Source organism: Zonotrichia leucophrys, chromosome 7, assembly GCF_028769735.1.
Source record: "Zonotrichia leucophrys gambelii isolate GWCS_2022_RI chromosome 7, RI_Zleu_2.0, whole genome shotgun sequence".
In the NCBI taxonomy this organism is placed as follows: domain Eukaryota; kingdom Metazoa; phylum Chordata; class Aves; order Passeriformes; family Passerellidae; genus Zonotrichia; species Zonotrichia leucophrys.
Genome location: NC_088177.1, coordinates 11,691,707 through 11,712,763, shown reverse-complemented (window position 1 = coordinate 11,712,763; position 21,057 = coordinate 11,691,707). Strand labels below are relative to the sequence as shown.

Genomic DNA, 21,057 nt, shown 5'->3' with positions numbered 1-21,057 from the left:
GTCCCAGCAGCTGAGGACAGGTCACCACCTCATCCACAACCATGTGAAGTAGAGACACCTTCTTCACCAACATAAAATGTGGGAATTTATAAAATCAGAGCTGCTGCCATGTTCCCATTGTCATAACCAAGCAATGAGACTGATGCTGGAAAATAAAACAGCTCAAGACACATTCCTAGAGTCCCATCCTGTTGGTGATTGGTACATAGCACTTGGGTGGCAATATAAAACTATAGTGGGGGCCTTTGTCTCATTCAGAAATACAGACTTCATTAACAGGACAAAACTGCTGGTTTCTTGATTTTCACCTACAGGACTGTGGCTCAGATTCAGGAAGCCACTCGCCACATGTGAGCACTGATAACAGAGCTGCCTTTGTTGCAGGTAGGTCTCTATGAACACATTTTAAAGCCTGTTCTCCAAAAGGCTCAATGTTTTCAGCAATAATTCTAGACTGAGGTCTCAATCTATAAAATGTCAAAACACATCTTTTTACTAATTTATTTCATGTATCCACAAGAAACTACCACTTTTTATTAACCACTTTTAAGGGGGGAAAAAGTAGGTTGAATTTCTTCCTTCAACATTTTAGCTGCCAGTTTCCCCTCTCCACAAACTTCCAGCACTCTCCCAACACAATCCATCCCATCTTCTTCTAGGCCAAGATGAATTCATCTGAGCAAGTTGTTTCTCCCCCACTCAAGACAAACTGAATCTTTGTAGTAGGCTCAGAGTGGACCAGGCCAAGCTTTGCAGAGGGATCCCATCTTGCTGCATTAACCAGTTACACATGTCCTGCACACTCATTTCAGGGGACTCCAGAAGCATCCAGGTGAAGGTTCTGAGCTCAGGTGGTCACTGCTCATCCTTCATTCCTCTACAGCCATTAAGATCTGCTGAGGACATCAGGATGGAGCTGGGGAAAACCTCACTTGAAGCTCACCTTTCCCTGGCTCTGGAAGTGGATTTTTCCTGCTGAGGACTAAAAGAGATGTCAAATACAGCTCGACCCCACCCTGAAGAACTGTTGCTGCCCTACAGCATCAACATGCAGTGCTCTCCCACAAACAAAAAGCTCTCCCCCAGCCCAGGTTATAAATATTGTTACATAACAAAGATTTGTGGAAAGTATCAGTGCCATTCACTGATGGATAGAGAACAGAACACACTGATTGAGTCTCATCATGCTCTTACTGTGACTCCATGGCAGCAAAAGACACCAAGGGGCCACCAACTTATTCCAGTGCACTGACAACACAACTGGGGTCTGCAATTCTCCTTATTGAGGGGTGGAGGGGGAGGAGAGAAGATTTTAAGTACAAAAAACTGTGCTCTGACAAAGTATTTTTGCAAGCCTTCTCCAGATGGAAGAGTTGAGAATATTTTCATGCATTTGTGGGAGTTCATTTGGCTCAGTCCAGCTTTATTTTTCTGTCATAAGGCAGATTCAACCACCTTGTGCTGTGCAGGTATTCCCCCAGTACAAGCAGCAAAAGGAAAAGGGGCAAGAACTCCTAGTGGTTTTTAAATTTATATTTGTGTGTACAATTACACAGTGCATTATGAAAAAGAGAGTGAGTTTTTCTGCTTTGGGGTCCTTATTCAGAGAATTTCTTGATCAGATGCCTGAATCCAACTTGTCTGAAAGAATATAATTCTGTGGTTCTGAAAAAGAGTATCAAGTAGGGAAAAATGAGGGGTTTTTGGTAATTTTTCACCTAAACCAAACTGTTCATGTTACCCAGCAATACAATAGATGCAAGGTGATGGTGCTGCATGAAAACTTTTAGTCAGTGGAATACCAGGGACAGCCTTCCACACACGTTCAGACTTAGAAATCCTTAAATCTTACCCCATGACGTGTTTCACCCCAAATCAGTAACACTGGCAGTGGAGCCAGATGCTGATTAATGCAAACCCCAAATGACTTGCTCAATGAAGTCCTCAACAAAGCTAATTAGCAGCTTTGGGGAGAAGCCAAGGGCAGTGCCTTACCCGTCGTAGAGGTTGCAGGAGTCGATGCAGGTCCTGCCACGGATGAAGCGCTTGCAGGACAGGCACTGGTCTGGCCCTGGCCCCCAGCAGCCATCACTGGAGCACAGCTCGTTGCACACCATGCCATCAGCAGCTGCAGAGACAGGGGTGCTGTCAGCAATGCACACAGCTCCCCCAAACCCAGGGGAAAACATTCCAGGGGCATCGGACACATTCGGAAACGTCACCGGGGCGTCCCCATTGCCCAGGAGCAGGTGAGACACCAAGTTCAGAATTCACTCTGGTTACAAATCCATTGCAGAGTTAGGTGAAGTGTGCTGTTTGGAGTTGTTTTACTTGTTCAATTAATTTCCTGTACTTCTAAAAAACCTGTATTAATTTACTAAAAACCTAATTAACTTACTATACTCATAAAAAACCTGTAACTTACAAAACTACCTCAAACAAAATAAAAAGAATGTAAATTTCCAAACTAGAAGAAGAAGAGCACCTTGAACCTTGAAACAAGAAGCAAACCGAAACTGAAACAACAAGAAGCAAACCAAAACTGAAACAACAGGAAGCAAACCAAAACTGAAACAACAGGAAGCAAACCACAACTGAAACAACAAGAAGCAAACCAAAACTGAAAGTACAAGAAGCAAACCAAAACTGAAAGTACAAGAAACAAACCAAAACTGAAACAACAGGAAGCAAACCAAAACTGAAACTACAAGAAACAAACAACCAAAGAGCTCTCTCTGTACAAGAACTGATTAGAACAGATTGTAACGTGAAATTAGTAAATAGACATAAAATAATATAAACATAAATTTATATTGTATTATAATAATTTATATTGTATTATAATAATATATATTATATCATTATTATACAATATAATAATTATATAATATTATACATATTATATATAATATATACTACATTTATTATAGATATATTTACATAGTAATATATTTATAATAATGGATGTATATATAATTATATGTTTATTATTAATTTATATTTATGATATAATACATATATATATTATATTTATATATATATGAAATTATAAATTAAAGTGATATCTATAAATAAATATCAACCTATTGTGAAGCTTCACACATATGCAGCAAATTTAGAGACAAAAAAAGAAACTAGACTCCCAGAGAGCACACACGTTCTTTAAAGAACTATCCTGCATGAAGCTAGCACTTAATAAAAATACATACCTATAAAAAACTTGTAAAAGTTGTGAAGTATAGTTTTTTCCACAAATCATAGGACAGAAAAAAAGCAAATCACCTTTGTGCCACAACACAAGTACACAGAGCACTCAGCTGGATATTGTACACACTCCTGCTCTGCTCCTTTCAGAAAAAACTGAGCAGGAAAAATGTTTGAGTGTTCCAAGGGTGATCAAAACCACAGAAGAGCTTCTAAACCAGGAGTAACCAGAGAGGTGGGGGAGAAAGGACATGATTAAAGCTGCTAAAATCCTGAATGGCAAGGAGGAGGTGAGTAAGCATCAAACAATTGTTCACTGCTGCTTCCCAGTCCCTCATGGGCATTCAAAGAGACAGGAATCCAATAGGGTTAAAATCTGAGATTTTTCTTCATAGAAAGTAAAGATCAACCTGTAAAATCTCCTGACACATGACGTGATAAATGGCAAAAATTTAAAGGAGTCAAAAAATCAACTGTCTGAATCCACTAAAGTTCTATTAAACTAAAATAGAAAATGCTACCTATGAATTGAGGACTCCCTGAAATACAACTTATGGACAGTGGGGAAATAACTGAAGAAAAGACACCATTAATTGCCATTTTAAATTTATTTACTGCAAAAGCACCTGAAGAGCCAAAGAGCCTTTATATTAAAACCCTCAACCCCACACAAAAATACACAATAAACTAAGGGTTAGAGGGAAAGTTTGTTTCAAACAGTGTAAGTCTGTATTTTTATTTTATATAAATCATTCCCTGTGTAAATATCTAGATGATGTGACAGATGGAGAAAATGAGCAAAGAGCAAAAGGAACACATTATCTCTCCAGCACCTGATGGAAATCCGGGTGCACTTTCAACCTAACCCTGGCATGTGAAAGGGCAGAATAAATTTGAATTTATTTTTGCACGATGCAATGTTTTACACAAATGGATTACACCCTGGACTGAGTAAATTAAACCCAGCAAGGACCTGAACTATCAGAGATGGCAACAATAAGACACTTGTTGGCTTTTCAAACTATTGGAACAACTTAAGAGGAATAACAAATGAAAAGGAGATGTGCTGCTTGAGTTCTACCACTCTCTTCAATACTTCCTTACTCAATACACCACAAATAACCTCAGGCATGAGAAGCCTGAACATGTATTATCAAGGCTGGGAGATTCAGGTTTTTTCCTTTCTATATCACATATAATTTTTAATGCTGACATCCAAAAACTACTCAGAAGTACCTTTCTGGTTTTTCTTTTTCCTCAAAGCTCAAACCAGGAACAGCCAAATACAAAGTTATTTCATTCAGGAGTCATTGCAAGTGCTCAGTATGCTTTGAAGTGTATTAATTATCACAGATTGCAGCACAGCAAGCGGGACTCAGGGGCCATTTCTGAGATGCTTTGTCCTCCTTCCCTGAGCTCTGCCACTGCAGCCAAATGAGCCAGACAGCACAGCCAGGAGGAGCAGAGACACAAAATCCAGCTTCTCTTTACTGTCCTAACTTAAGCATATTAACATTTTTATAATACCTATCAGATGTCAGTAATTCCACTATGCTGCCACTGCCTGAACCTGCAAATAAAAACAAAAAGAAAAACTACAAAGCCAGAAATTCTCCTAGTTACAATTAAACTTTTTATATAGCTTCATTTGGGGTTTGCTGTCTAATCAATGATTCGTTTTAAATATTTGTCATGCAACAAAAAAAACTTATCCTGGTTTGGAGATCCCTTCATTTCTCATTTTTAATTTTAAGAATATTGCTAGCTCTTCTGATTTTGTTTCTCCACACTCATCACAGAAAGGCAGTTCCCTGTTTGCTTTCTCACCTTCTTTGTGACTTGAAATTGTGATTTACTACTAGTGATATCCTTTCTTTTCATTTTTCTCACCCTACAAACTACTCTGGAATCAGAATTTATTTGCACAGATAGAGAATTTCACTAAAATATCTGTCCAAATAACAAGGGATATTACTACAAGATAGCTCCAAAAATACAGTGAGTAACTGTATACAAATAAAAAGAGAGTTTTTCAATAAAGAAAATCATGATTACCCCATTGAAATGTAGCCAACACAGTGCCTGTAGTCTTATGAAAAAAGCAACAGAAACAAAAAAATTATGATTTCCTCCTGAAATGTTTTCATAAAAGAATCTTGGCAAGGAGGGAGTGGTTGTTTCGACAACTTATAAAAACTCATTTCTATGCCTTTCTCTTCTTTAATTGTGGGGATGGATAAAGAAACATTTCAGTTTTTGACACATTATTTGGCAATTCCAAGGGCTGAGCATTGCTCTGCAGCTCCAGCACATCACATGGCCTTATGTGTAAAGAAATAACAATAATGTTCTTGACAGAAACTGGATTTTGTCAGGAGTTTCGGAAGAAGGACTCATTCCTTATTAATGGGGCCACACAGGTTAGGAGCAGAAAGGTTCAATGTTTTCCCCTAACCTAAACAGAACACAAGAAAATTAGCTACTAAAAAAAGAAAAATTATTTTTATTTGGCTATATGCTTCTGGGCCTGATCCAAAGCTCCATAAACTGAATAGAAAAACTCCTGCAGACTTCAATTAGCTTTACATCATGCCTGATAATGAATGTAATCATTTATTCAAGTTGTTAATTGGTGGCTAGATTGATATAATTCATAATAATCACATCTCTAACAACCTTTGCCTAGAAGGGTTTCACCTTACACTGCAGGTGTCACTAAAGCTGAGGGAATTGCTCAAGTAACTTTGGATAAAAACATTTTTTTGCCTGCATTTCTTTTGTGTGCACTCATATTTCACATGACTCACCTCTGACCGTTCCAGAAAAAAAAAATAAAAAACAAACAAACAAAAAAAAAAAAGCTGTGAAAAAAAAAAAAGGCAGACTTTTCACTTTAGCATGGAGCAAAGGTAAAATCTACCTACCCTTTTCTTGGTGATTTGCTCCATTCCCTATGCACATGAGCTTGGACACTGATATTCACTCACACAGATGTCCCAGTTGGAGAGAAAAACCAATATTCCTGTTGGAATTGCACTGCCCTCCAATTGGAGAGAAAAACCAATATTCCTGTTAGGACTGCACTGCCTCCCAGATGGAGCCACTTGACCCCTGGCCTGTGTTCATTATACACTATCCATTTAATGAACACAGGTCAGAGTCCATTCTTAAAACCAGCCCCTTGATGCTGGAGCTTGCTTTGTGACTGTTTAAAAAGGAAACAAATGAGATGTGCTTTCCTCTTTAAGATTTCCACAGTGCTAAATCTCTTAAAATGTCTTTAGGAGTATTTTTCTTCCTGGAAAATGGTAAGTGTCTATTATAACAAATCCTCACCAAGCTAGAGGTGAAATGAAGTTTGCATTTTCTCTTGGTGTGCAAATGTAGTGACAAGACATTGCATGTGAGAGGATGATGTGACAGCACATCCCAGTTTCCATTTGCTCTGGAAGCCCATCTTTCAGTAGCTGTGGCAGCTTCAAAGGGATTCAAACTGAGTGATCCCAGGGAAGGGCAAAGAGGTGTTTGACAAAGGAGCCCTGACAACTAATGCAAGATTATGTTCCAAACTGCTGTGTTCAGTTGTTGTGTCCCAAAGCTCTCAAAAACAGTGAAACAACTGGGACACTGCTCTGTGATGGGAGAAAGCACCTTACAAAATTCACCTGAGTGATTTCCCATTGTCTCATAACATGTGTGAGGTTACAGAAACCTGAAGCAAGGAGGAATCATTCCTGTGTGAGACATGAGGCCTGTGCCCCACCTTATTACTGCTTAGTTTCTTTTTATAGTAAATGTCTGGGAATGAAGGAAAGTTGATTGTTCTTTCATTAAATGCTGCATGAAAATCAGACAGCTAGAGCCAATCTGATGTAAGAAAACATCAGAGCATGATTTTTCTCCCATAGTAAGCAGTTTTTCATCTGGTGGAGAGGAAACCTGTGCTCTCCAGGAGGTTCACAAGTTCATTTATCTCCTGGCAAGATGGGACCTACTCAGATCTGGGACTATAACCTTAGTGACTCTTTCATGGTCAACAAAACCTTGAGCTTCTTCCTTTTTCTGCTCTGTCAGCCCAAAAATTCCATATGGGAGATCTCGGAAGGGCTAATTCTTTCCTCATGCCATACAAAACACAGTTTTTAGAGAGCACCAGTGCAGAACTAGGTGGTTCCTCACCACATGATGCTGTTACTCTGCAGAGGAAAGCAAAAAGCACTGCCACAGCCCTGGGCAGATGTGCCATCCTTCTTGGCAGCACCTCTATTTTCCAATAAATACTCTATTTTTATAGCTGGCTTTCTATGGGCAGAAGAAAAACCCTACACCCTCAGGCACAGCAAGCAGCATACTCTTAAATTTCACTTTTTTAACTTGCATGTAAAGAAATAGACTAATAAAATAATAATTAAAATTCCACACAACCAAAACCATGTGGACATAACTAAACAAGACATTGTACTTCCTGTGGCTCTTAGAAAAGTAACTGAGCAGCAGAGACAAAGCTCCAGCTGTATTTCACCTAACACTGAGGGTACATTTACACTCCAGTGATGAGCACAGCCATTGACTCTCTCAAAACAGAGCAGAACAGCACTTCAAAAGGAGGGGAGAGGAAAAAAAGAAATAAAATCCCTCAGAAATACCAAACAAAACCACCCTCAAACCAACAGAAAGAAAGAACTAAAGTGCAAGTCAAAAATAGGACCACAGCTTGAAAAAACCCAAAGCAAACATTTTTGGCTGGTCAGAGCACAAAAATCAGCAATATCACTTAAACATACAGCAATTTAACGAATCTCCTCTCCTGCAAGCAGTCTAACAGATGCTTCAAATGAACTGCTCTGCTGCTACAATATGCCTGTTTTGATGCAATTTGCTGCCTGATTTCTATATAAACAAGTTATTTTATCTGCTACAGAGCTTTCTTTGGCTGCTCAGTGCTATGATCTCAGCTCAGGTACTGGCATGTAAGCTTTCCTGAAGTAGTAATTTTTATCAGATAAGTCAAATATGAAAAGGGAGAACTTGGGTGACCTAAACCAGTTCCAAAAGCACCACTGGATTAGGATAGGGCCACTTAGGGTCACTTTAGGTCTATTCTGTCACAGACATATTTTATCAAAAATCCTTCCAATTAGGGAATCCTAATCTCCCAGCTTCTCAGGAGAAAAGGATAAAAATCCTGTTCTCCTGAGAAGCTGGGAAGTTTCAACTTCTCCATGTTTTGATACTTTGGAATGTGATTTGGAGAACTTTTTACCCAGCATGTGAAACAGTTTTTACTTGATTACCAATGACAGCCGCCTGTGTTGCGGCTGTGAGCAGTCACAAGATTTTATTAGCATTCCTTTCCTTTCTAGCTTTCTGATAAAATCCTTCCTTCTATTCTTTTAGTATAGTTTTAGTATATAATTTTCTTTTAATATAATATATTTCATAATATGTGACTTCTGGAGTCAAGATTCTCATGCCTTCTCTCATTCTGGGACCCTTGCAAACACCACCAAACCACTCCATAAGGAAAGGGCTGTAAAGTCATGAACACTCCATTGACAGCCTGTGGAATTCATATTCGTGAAACTGGAACATTCCCATCATATTAAGGAAGCAGTGAATTCTCTCTGCTCCCTTTCCTTTGTCCACACCTTAAAAAATTTCATTTTTCTGCTCATACTGGGCCAAATGCCTGGATGCTGTAAGTGAGCACAGCTCCCCTGCTGCCCCCATGGAGCTGCAGAAGCCCCCAGGTGAGCTGGTGGCAGTGAGCAGCAGGTACTTACTGCAGTTCTCTGCCTTTTTGTTCCTGTGGATCACTGTCTTTTGGCTGGGGGTGCTGAACAGGCTGGTCCAGTTGACAGTGTGGTAGTAGCACAAATTGCTGTTGTCTGTGATGTAGATGTTGCCAGCACTGATTTGCTTCAAGGACTGGAACTGCAGGGAAGTGATGCCTTGTTGCTTTAGGATGAGCAAGGAAAGGCCACTGGGATGAGAACAAAAGTGAGAGAGAATAGGAATTAACTTCAGAAAGCACACCTTATTATATCTGGTAAGGAATTGCCAACTGGAATTAGCTCCAAGTATCAAGATGATCTTTCTGGAAAAATTAAGAATTGTCCAGAAAACTTTTATTTTGTGGTACTACAAATATTTTATGAGTCAACATCCAGTTTTACTGGCCAGGAAAGGATGAGTCCTGTCAGGAGTGAGATACCACAAGCTGTGATGCTCATAGCACTAGGCCAAGTAAGCCAGCAGAACTCATCAACCATTTACATTTAATCCATTAACAGATTTTTTGAGATAATGTGCTGATAAGAAGACTGAATATAATTCAGGTTTTTCTTTCAATAGCATTAATACTTTGAACAGCATTAATACACCACATTATTACTAAACCAGCCTATGCTAATGAAAATATATTAAAACATCTTCTGTCAGGAATCAAATTAATGCCATTTCAAGTAACACAGGAAGAAATTGTTATTTTCATGGAATTTTTTTTCCAGCCCATTCTCTACATTTCATTTTTCTTTGGTTGTAAGATGTGGTTATCGCCTTTCTTTATCAAAGGAACAGTAAATGATTGTCTGCACAACATGAAAATGACTGCACATATTTTATGATTGAAGATTAGTGAAGACAATATCCAGTTTCTGGGCATCCTTTAAGTTATTGTATTTTAATGATGATAATTGTTTTCCAGCTGTTCCAAATAAAAATTGCTGCCTTGGAACAGAATGCAGGGCTGTAATTCAACCTCAAGGTTTCACTGCTGTTCATATTCTGCTCAGGTTGCTGTTTAAGATGCCAGCAGAATCCCATGTCTGATTTACTCCCTCTCCAAAGTGGGGATCCAGGGGTTGCTGTGTAAATTTCTCAGGTACCTCCTTGTGCTTCCCCCAGCATTTCTTGTCTTCAAACCAATTTCTCCATCCATGTTTTCACACAGAAACATCTCTGGTAAAAATGGCACTACAGAGCTCATGAACACCTCACCTGCAAGGTGCCTCAGTGATCTCAATATTCTCCCACCTTTTACCTCTTCCTAAAACCACTTTATATGAGCCTGCATGCCTAATCACAACCATATAAATTCCTAATAATGAGGCTAAGTTCTATTATTCATTCCTTTTAAACTATGTTTCTTCACAAGGTATTTTAAACCATAAATGTAAGTTCCAGTCAATGAGATAATAGCAACAACCATGAACCAAGACTGGCTTTTGAAATAATTATGTTTGGAAGTATTATCCATTATAAACAACTGATAAGCAAAGATACTGATAACAAACACCTTGGTAACAGAGGGGAAAAAATATATTAATTTACAATGTCCTTCCCAAAGGATGTTGCATTCTCTGCTACTGAACAAAGAACCACAGAAAGCGAATAAAAATTATTCCACCTACAGAGAAGTACCTTACCTATAGAGAGCTCTCCCCCCAATGGTAACCAAGTTAGAAAACACCCTGAAGTCTGTCATATTCTCAGGCCAAGACTGGATGTTCAAATACCCTGAAGGAGGAAAAAGCAAACAGGTGAACACAAATTATTTCAGCCATGAGAGAGTTAGGACAGGCTTAGCCCAGAAAGGAAAGACAGTGCCAGCTTGAGGAAAAGAAATAAATAAGGAGAGTTTCAGGCTGCTCACCACCATCTCCTCCAAAGAAAGAGAAGGAGAACTTGTCCTAATTTCCAAGGTGAGGACTTGGAAATTCCTCAGGATGTGTTGTGCTGCACAGATCTCCAGAGAGGGCAGCTCCCCATGACTTTTTGTACTGCATTTCAGCCCAGTGCTGAGGCAGAGTTAAGAACGGGGTAATTCCACTTCAGCAGCATGGCTAAGACTGTCAATTACTGTGTTTAGGAATGGCAAATAATATTCATCCAGTTGCCAGATTATCTTTGATATTAATTAGGAAGAGATTAAGAGTTCATTTTCATTTTTAATCCCATGTTTGATGAAATTCACAACTTTTGAGAAGTGAAGCATGCTGAGCTCCTCACAGCTACAATCAAGCTGTGCTGCCCAAAGGTATTTTGGTGGGGTTTTTTTGTGCATGCAATAGAACAGGTTTCTTGCATTTCCCTACCTCCACATAATCAGAAATCAAATGAGAACTCAGAGCTGTAGTATCTTCCTCTGTGTCCCCCTCATGGTGAAACAAGAACACAAAGTACTGAGTACCCAGTTCTGTGACTCCATGGAAAAGTCACAAAAAATGGGACACACCACCACCACCTTACACATCTTAAATTACCAAAGCTAACTTGCAGCAGCATCCTCTGTTAGACCAAGGGAAGGAGCTGTAAAAGCACACTAGAACTTTCAAATGCTTTCAGGTGAAGAAAATGGTTTTCCACATTTCAGCAACATTTTCCTCACATTTCCCTCCCTTGCAACACTTGTTCTACTTTGCTAACATGGGACTAAGATCCTTTGGCCACTTAGCATCTGCCATAAAGGGCATCTTGTTTTCAAAGGACAGCACACTTGTGAAAATCAACTGATACTGAAGTTTTCTGTATTAAATATTCATTAAAATGACAGCATGGTGAGCTTAATGAAAACAAGTATCTTGTGCTCTTCAGAAAACCCAACACATGACAACTATAAATGCAAAGTGAGAATGAGTTCATTAATTAATGCAGATTATAGGAGATCAGAAGTGTGTTACCTGTTATCTCTCTCACTGTTTGGAAGATATTTAATTTCTCTGGATTGATGGCAGCGATGGTGTGATAGGGGTCTCTGAAAGATTAAAATTACACAATGTGACATTCTAAATAAGAAAAGATCAGGTTCTCACAGCCATAACATGTAGGAAACAGCATTAAAGGCGCTCAACATTTTGCTTTTATGAGGTTATGCACCAAGCTTCCTCAGCCTGTTGCTCCTGCAGATCTGTGCCTAACTTCTCCCACCTCATCTTGAAGGAAAACATAGAAGTTCAACACATTCATGTTTTAGCAAATATTTATGCCATGGAAAATTAGGGAATTCTAAACAACCATGAGTGACCTTCCTAAAGGAAAGATGAATTTTCAGTGTTTTTTTCCAGGAATTTATACCAGGACTAACAAAGCTGCTCCTAAAAGGAGTGACAAGCTATAAGCAAAATTAAGCTAAGAGCATGCCAGCAGTTCCTGACACATGGCGTTTAAAGGGCACACTTTTTAGAAGGTGTGGAACAAGGAATCTCTAAAAGTACAGATCCTTGCCAAGCAAGTTTCAATAAGAAATGAAATAACCTCCAAAAATTAAAATTTTGAACTTAGATATGCCATAGTGTAAAAAGATGAAGCTGACCTCGATTTTGAGAGTGCCATCATTTAGTAAATATGATACTTTCCTCCCCCTATTTAAAAGTTGACTAGAAGCATAAACTAAACCAAAATTCTTCTGCAATGGCATGTTATGGTATTTCTATGTGTTTTCTCAGAGCAGGAAACACCCCCAATAAATATGGAGGACACATTTCCTCCTCTCCTCCTACTGCCTTCCAGGACATGTGATTCTTGGAACTGAAACTGCAGGAGGATCCACCTGGCTGTCTCTGGGGACAGGAGTCACAAATGTGTGAGGTGACACGCTGGTGGGGTCACCTCTAACCACCCTGAGCAGCAACACAAGGAGTTCTGGAATGTTAACAAAAAAGCCCAGTGGGCCCCAGAGGCATCAAACACATTTTAACAATGTGGGGCTCTCACAAAACTAAGTAACAAGTTTTGACTACCTAACAGAAACACAGCACTTGGCTTTCAAATTGTATTACCATCAAAAAAGGAAAAACCCTTGCCTGCAATAAACATGAGGCAGCTGAATTTCACCTCTAAATTTTCAAGATAAAACAGCTTTAGAGATGCAGATACACAATTAAACCCCTTAAACTGCCAAATGTCTGCTGTTCTAGCAACATATAAAACTGTAGAATAGTGTATATCTTAATGACTTTAAATAGATGTGTAGAAAACATTCATAATTACATATATATATATTTACATAAATTATAACAAATTCACAAAGACTTGAAGTTCATGTGCTCAGGAAAGAACTAGGCTACAGAACCACAGGATCAAAATATAGGACAGGATCAACTGCAACAGCACAATTTCCAATGGAAACAACAACAAAAAAATATATTCTCCATTTTTCATTGAAATTATTCTCTGCCACGACCAAAAGTCTTCCAATTCCACAGAGAACCAGATTTTAAGTCCCTACAATCTAAACCACTAAAAATTCATACTCTAAAGTTTGCAGTTCACTGTGAATAAATGAATTTGTGACAAAAGTTGGAGAGGAAATAAGTAAAATTGTTGTTTCTCTATACTGTTCATTTATAAAACAAACTACTTGTGTAGTCAGTGTCATTTTTTAAATTTCCCTTTCATATTGCTGGTTTGCAAAATGTCATTGAAACTTTAAATAAAAAAGCTGTTCCAGAAATCTAGATTTTTTCATTCATTCTCAAATCTTCTCTTCTTTTAACCTCTACTAATGTAATCCATGCTGTAGAAAAATTTAGGGTTGCAGAACTCAATGCCCTCATGTTTTAGGCTTGCTGAAGTGAGTTTTTTTCAACAAGAATGAGACACAAAGTGCTACACACTTTCAACATTACATGTGCTACGCTTCTGTAAAACAGAACAGAATATTCTAACTTTCTGCTTATAGTCCAAATTTAGATTTTTTCAGACTAGTACAATTTTATTCAAGATTAGGTTTGGTTCTTTTAATTTAGACAGATTTTTAAATGAGCTAATATAATTTTTCCTGCAAAAGCAGTTCTTAGATTTGAAATTAAATTTCATGTAATGCACTGGATTAATCCACACAAGATTGCTCATGGACTCTAGCTGCTTGCCTTGTATTTACTTGATTTTTTTCCTGCCCTGTGAGATTTTCATCCAGCCTCTCAGTGGGTCATTTGGCCAGAGCAGAGCCATGTGATACTTTGAGGTTTTTCTGGTTCTATTACTATGAGCAAAATTTAAATCAAAATACTGGATTTATACACCAGTGAATTCTGAAACTTGAATAGATTCTTCAAAACTCATTGACAAGAGGGCAGCTTTTGTGCATGCGTGTGTACTATGACCAGTTATGCTAAGAAAGGCTGTCTCTCTGCATATTATTTTCATACAAAATTTCAACAAAATCATGGAAGGTAACTTCCTTTTCTCCTTTCTGTTCTCTGATCAGCCTTTATTGTAAGCCAGTATTGAGGACTTCATAAAGTAACAAGAGAATCATAGCTGTTTTTTCTCTTTTTAGTGCAAACAATTAATCCATCCTTTCTTTTCCTAGAGGTTGAATCTTAAGAATCAAGGCAATGTTTTTCTTCACAATGGAAGGCAGAAAACTCATTTATCCTGGATCTGCTATTGCATAAAAGAAGCCTGCAGCCATCATTACGAGGTGGATGCAATTGGTTTCAGCTGGCACCATGACATAACATCTTAGCATTTTGTCACTTACCCGTGAATCCCAGTGACAAGGAAGATAAGGTTGCCATTGATCTTGGTACAGTTTACAAACTTGTCAATGTTGCTGGAATCCACTGTCTGAGCTGACACCAAACTCCCTGTCCCAATGCCATCACATGCTGCCAAAACAAAGAGCTTGTAAAGAACTGGGGAAAACAATTACTGAATCAGAACATGTTGGACTTACAGACACCACATCTCATTCAGCAGAGAGGGGCTCAAACAGCATCCCTGACCCATATTCCCAAAGAAGCATATCCCAATTTTAACCAAACAGCACCCTGGCACACAGGTTAAAGTATTTCACAAGGGATCTAAAGGTATCAGCCACACAAAATCCCACTCAGCCCAGCCTTGCCATTTCTTGGTGCATTTTCTGGGCACTGCAGAAACTGAGGGGCCTAACATTGCTGGGGGAAATGCAGTCTTAGGTTTTAGCTTTTATATTTTTCAGATTCTCTGCTGCTTTAGTGTGTACTTCTGACACTTGAGGGGCTGGTAAGCACTCTTCACAGAGTAGGGAGATAAAATAACTCATTCTCTAGCTTGGGACCAAGGACAAATGATCCAAATCTCAGGCCCAAGAACACAAACAACGTGGGCTGAAGATAGAAAAACAAGAAGGATGGGATTTCACAAGCCAAAGCTGTAACTGGACAATTAACTCCAATATGCAAATGGACCAGAACTTATAAAAGTGAGAGACCCCATGACCAGTTGTCCATTTTGTGACCATTTTGGTTCATCTTGGGTGCAGCCCTGGCTGGGCTCTTGTGCTGCCCAAGGTGCATCCATTGAGGAAATCCTTTTAATAAATCCCTGCTTTATTCTTTAACTCTGGCTGGCCTCTGTTCTAGGTCAACCTGCACAAGGCATCACAGAGGTCCCCTTCTCTGGAGGATTTGTGAACTTCACCATCCATGTCAAAAGGCTCTTTAAATGTTGCATAAATAACTTGTTATTTATCAGCTCAATCAGCAAGTTACTGGTACATGGAGAAACTGGAAACCAGTGAGGAAACTTCTCTGTGCAGCCTGCCTATGTAATTTACAGCATTTCTGGGACACAGGATGCACCCAGGAACAAATCCCTCATGACTTCAACCATATAATGATGTATTATCTCTTCACTGGTCTACACTAATGGCAGCTAGCACCAGAAGCTTACACAAACATGTGATAGCTTTCTTCCTGAGAAATTAGGGAACTCCATACCTGTGTTTTCATGTATAAAACTATCCATTCAACAACAACACAAATTATTTACCACAATTAAGCCAGATGTGGCTTCCATTAGGACTGAAAAGTGGCATAGGGCCATTTAGGAAAACCTCTGGCGCATTGCTGCACAGAGCTCCAAGCAGGGATCAGAAAGTCTGGAGTCTAGAGCAGCAAAGTAAACCACAGATTTCAACAGAACCATCACTGCTCTGTGTTTGAGACACTGAGAAAGGGGGTAAAAGATTCTGGGAAAGCAGAGACAAAGCAAGGAAATGGAAACCTAATGCTGTATTGACAAATTGAGACATCCCAGACATTGAAGTCAGGGAACATATTTTTTTATGGCCCCCTTTGGAATGACAAAAGGACAATGCTAAAACACCTCCAGGAAATACTTGTCATTAAAATAACACAATGAAGAATTCTTGCAGATTTCTCTAAAACCAACAGAGAAAACCCCTTCATTTGTGTCTAATAAAAAGCAATTGGTTTGGTTATACTGCCATTACAACTTAATAAATTTTCACTCTATTTTATGTGCTTGACACACAACCTACCTAGCTCAAAGCTTTGTGGGTATTCAACGGCTATTCATATTCTACAACACACTCATGAAGGGCAAGTCATGCCAAAATAACACTCTGTGTAGACAACTTTCAAGTAAATTTCTACTGAACCACTGCCTACCTTTAGGACAAATGTCAGTGCAGGGCTTGCACATCTTAATGCCATTTTCTTCAACCTCCATCTTGGAGCTTGGACATGCCCGGACACAGGAGCTGGAATCTACCACAAAGTTGTCTGGAAAGGAAAAGGAGATGGTGGCAGCAAGTGAGTAAAAGCTGGGTGTGTTTTGGAACTATTGTTACCTTAGCACTTTCCCAGTGATATTAGCATTTGAAGTTATGTGTTTTCAGAAGTGTATAGGGCAAAGAGGCATGTTATCAGAGACTTATAAAAATCCATTTTTGTCAGGCCTGATCCCTCAATGTCCCCCCATTCAGCATTCTTATTATTATTTGTAGGGAAAAAGAAAGTTACAGTAATTGGTGAAAAATAAAGCAGGATTGTCTGTCCTGTCTTTTTAATGCACACAATAAACATCTGGCATAAAACAGTGCACAGGACAATGACAAGTATTTCAATTTTTTTCCCTGTAAAACAAGAGCCAAAGGGAATATAGAGTGATCCTACCTCACTAAATGGTTAACAATGTTAAGAAAGGAAAAAGAAAAAAAGTAAATGTTCAATGAAGTATTTGGGCAAAGAATTATAACCCTTATAGTGCATGATATGAGGTTCTTAACAAACCAATCCTGCTTCAGCAAACCCACCCCTATTGGAGGCAGAACCAGGCCCTGGTGGTCACAGCCCCTGGCTACTGTCAGTCCTCCACAGAGATTCAAAATTGGGAATTTGGGCTGGGTTGAATTATGGCTACATTTAATATAGATCACCCATCCTTCTTACACATAACTTATGGACAGAATAATTAATGCACAACTGTAAACCTTTATGGAATGAAAGGGAGAGCAAGAACACCATCTTCTCTATTATTCTTTCCAATTAAACCAGCAGATCCAAAGACTGCGTAAGTGATGGCCCTATAATTTTTTCTGTTACTTGTCATCATCTGGCTGGTATCTCAAAAGCATGTGGGTTTTACATGCATGGGATTCTTCTTTTTTTTAAACTCCCTCTTTCCCTCTAATTTTACTCTGGAGTTTTAAGACTGCATTTTTGTCAGTATTACAAGTTTATTCTTCATTGGGACAGAACTGCTCAGGGTAACTTTCTGTCAAACCATCATTACTCCATGCTAGGGGCATCAATATCATGGAACCATTTGGTACCAGGGGCTGGTGGTGGACTGAAACAAAAATTCATACCCTTTACAATCCCACTATTTTAACTACTTATTTACACTATTGTGGAATTTACAAATACCGATCTAAAGCATGAATGTAACAAGCAGTTGACCAGGAAAACAGAAACCACCTTTCTTTAGGAAAACCACTCCAGGATCCTTGGGAACTGTTAGCATCACAGCGAAAGGTGATGTATTTAGCTATCACCTGAGTTATTACAGGCTACGTGGAGTGATTGCAGAGATGGTGCTCTGCACTCAGCTCTCATTGCCTCTCTGTTTTTAAGGCTCCCGAAATGCAAGTGGAGCTCCCCCTGAGAGAAGGCAGAGAGCAGGGCAGGTTACAGAGCACTCACGTGGGCACTTCTTGACGCAGAAAGCCCCGTAGGTGTACTTGGCGTTGTGATTGTGCTCCAGCTGGAAGGTGGTGGGGTTGTACACAAAGGTCTGGGGGCACTGGGTGACACAAGCACCACTGTCATTGAAATTCATACAGGCCTGCAAAACAAAGGAGGAAAAAAAAAGGAATTAAATCATATAGCTGCTTTAGGGTTTTGGTGGTTTTTTGGTGTAAAAGATGGCTTTGATTGTTCAGACTTGCTGTGACAGTGAGGAATGTGATACAGAGCTCTCTAACATTCATTGTGGCTCCTTGGATTTTTGCTAGGATCTTGGCAAAGATGTGACTTTTTTAATTAGGGAGTTTGGTGAGCCCCTTTAATTAGCAACAGTTGCCTGTTACAACACTTCCTACAAAACCAAAACAACGCCCTAATTTGTTTCATAACCACTCACAATCAACCAATTCTCGACTTGATAGGACATTCTATAACTGCCAAGAGCGAGCAGCTATTTATCATCCTCTAAGCAAATGCTGATGACTTTTTCAGAGTCCAACCCTTTATATTTCTTACAGTGTGAGTACAGCATCCAGCTGAAAACTGTAATTCCCAATTAGGAGGCAAGAGGGATAAGAACTTCTTTTAAGCCAGCACAGGAGGGGGCCATTTCCCTAAGTGGCAAGTTTAACAAGGTCAGTTGCTTCACACGCTGAGAGAGGAAAATAGGACTTTGTCCCACTTAGCATTCAGGCTCTGCCACACACAGCTGACAGAGGACAGGGCCCTGACAAATGAAGAGGAGAGTGTGTGGATAACAAAAGTAATGGGATGCAGGGAAAACAATTGACCATGCAAGGTTGGTAATTAGGAGTAGAAAGCCCCACCGATTTTGACATTCCTTATCAGCACACATCATGTCTACAGATTTAACTACAGATTATAAGAAAACTGTTGGAGTCATTTTCACAGAGCATATCCTGAATGAAAATTCGTATGAATGTGAAAGCTGCAGCCTGGCTTGGATCCCTCTAGCAGTATAAGCAGCCACTGTTACTGGGTATTGCCTTCTCACCAACCTGTAATCCAGGCTGCTTTAGAAGTGTTAGTCTAGGAGTGAATCTTTCTGGTCTTTTTCCATTTTTCTTTGTTAAAATACAGATGGTTCTGTGTCTTTAAAGAGTCAACAAGAACAACAATAATATACATGTCCTGTCCCCTTGCCTCCTGGGCTGGGACTGAGAGAAAAGAGAAAAAAATTCCTCTCTTCTGCTGATTTTACAAGCAGTTCTTATCTCCATTTGGATCAGGACCAGCAGGACCCTGGGACCTTCCATGCCAGAAGATTTCAGAAAGGAGAGGCTAATAATGTATCCAAGGACAAAATCTGATGCTGAAATGAATGAGCAGGGAGATTTGTGATTAAAGCACTGTCCTGCATGGAGCAAGTGCTAAGCAAAACTGCTGATCCTGCCTTGCCTGGTCATTTACAATGCCTAATATAAAACCTGCCAGTTTTTGTCATAGAAACAGATTTTTTTTTTAACCCTCACAAAGACTTTAATCAGAACTGGATAGCAAGTCCAGCCAAGGAATTGGGTTATGTGACTTTTCTGGTTCCACTAAGCAAGCAGCCAGGCTCTCCTATGCATTTCAAGTTCTAGACCCAGTTTGAATCTGAGATAAAAACACCAGTAAAACTTTGCTTTAGCATGTTTGCTTGCATTTATGTCAGATGATGATTACTGTCTTGCTTTTAGAAGTGAATATGCAAATGAGTGCATGGCAGCAGATGGAGGAGGATGGATGAATTTTATCTACAGATATTAAAACCGTATTTAGAACAGGATGCTGCTGCAAGATGCCATAATGCTCTAAAGGATTTGTAATGCTTCATAAACTGTACTTTTGCTTATTAATAAATACTAATTTAGTTTGTTTCCTCAACCCATTTCTTACATGTTGATTTCAAAGGCACTCCATCATGTACATGACAATTCTCTGATAACAGTTTAGCAAAGGCATGAAGCACACCAATACTCCTTGGGGACATGGCAATTTTCAGGACAAATTCATCTAGAAGATCTGGAAACTTTTAATTTATGACTGGAATGTTTTATATACATTTGTAATTGCTTCGATAATATATGCAAATTTCTAGCACTTTGTGCTAAATGCTGCTAATTTGTGAATAAAAGCTCAGGAAATATACAGGGAAAAAACAAAGTTATGTGTCTCAGCTGAAAGCTAAGCACAGTTGTCTACAGCCTAAAGGGTTACACTCTTCACCCACTGTGTCTAAGCAAGTAATGACTAGGCCTGAAAATTGCCAGACCCCTGCTGAATTTCTTTTACATTGCTCTGGGGCCAGAAGGGAATGAGAATAAACCCTGGATGCCTCTGTGCTGTACCAGAAAAAAAACAAATCAGTTGATTTTAGCATGTGTATTTCCACAGCTGCCACAATTCAGTCTTTCAGGCTGCAGCAGTACACAACTTATGCTGCCAATAACTTGAACTTGGAGGGTGAGGGTCCAGAATGATGCAGAGTCCCCAGGCAGGTGTAAAGGAAAGTTACTTATTGCAAAAACCAGGTCATTTTAAGCAGTTAGGCCTTTATCAGCTACATGGTTTGAAATCATAACAAATCCAACCAACCACCATACACCGTGATGTGAACATGTAATTATAACTTCTTTTTCTACCCCTAATTCAGCTGAGCCTCTTTCCCAGAGTCCTTTTCTACTTAGCTGAAGTAACAGGCCTGAGCCATGATTTGACAAGGCCTTCCTTTTGTAAAGTTTTACTTATCAGTAACAGTCCTTAACTTTTGACAATGGTACCATCAAAATGGTACACATCACCTCTAAGGATGTTCCTCAATACTCATTTGGACCCAATGACTGCATTTTTCCTCTTCCCTTTACCTATTTAT

At 39.2% G+C, this 21,057-nt stretch overlaps 1 protein-coding gene across 4 annotated transcripts in view; it reads right to left on the bottom strand.

Annotated features, from left to right (window-relative positions):
• Window positions 1-21,057, bottom strand: part of ERBB4 (erb-b2 receptor tyrosine kinase 4) — a 583,385-nt gene that overhangs the window by 142,964 nt on the left and 419,364 nt on the right. For all 4 annotated transcript variants that reach the window (XM_064718299.1, XM_064718298.1, XM_064718300.1 and 1 more), the window contains 7 exons: window positions 18,141-18,282; window positions 16,605-16,718; window positions 14,690-14,816; window positions 11,886-11,959; window positions 10,632-10,722; window positions 8,988-9,187; window positions 1,996-2,128 (listed from right to left, as the gene is read on the bottom strand). In XM_064718299.1, the coding sequence (XP_064574369.1) occupies window positions 1,996-2,128; window positions 8,988-9,187; window positions 10,632-10,722; window positions 11,886-11,959; window positions 14,690-14,816; window positions 16,605-16,718; window positions 18,141-18,282 (881 nt within the window). The remainder of the gene's footprint in view (window positions 1-1,995; window positions 2,129-8,987; window positions 9,188-10,631; window positions 10,723-11,885; window positions 11,960-14,689; window positions 14,817-16,604; window positions 16,719-18,140; window positions 18,283-21,057) is intronic.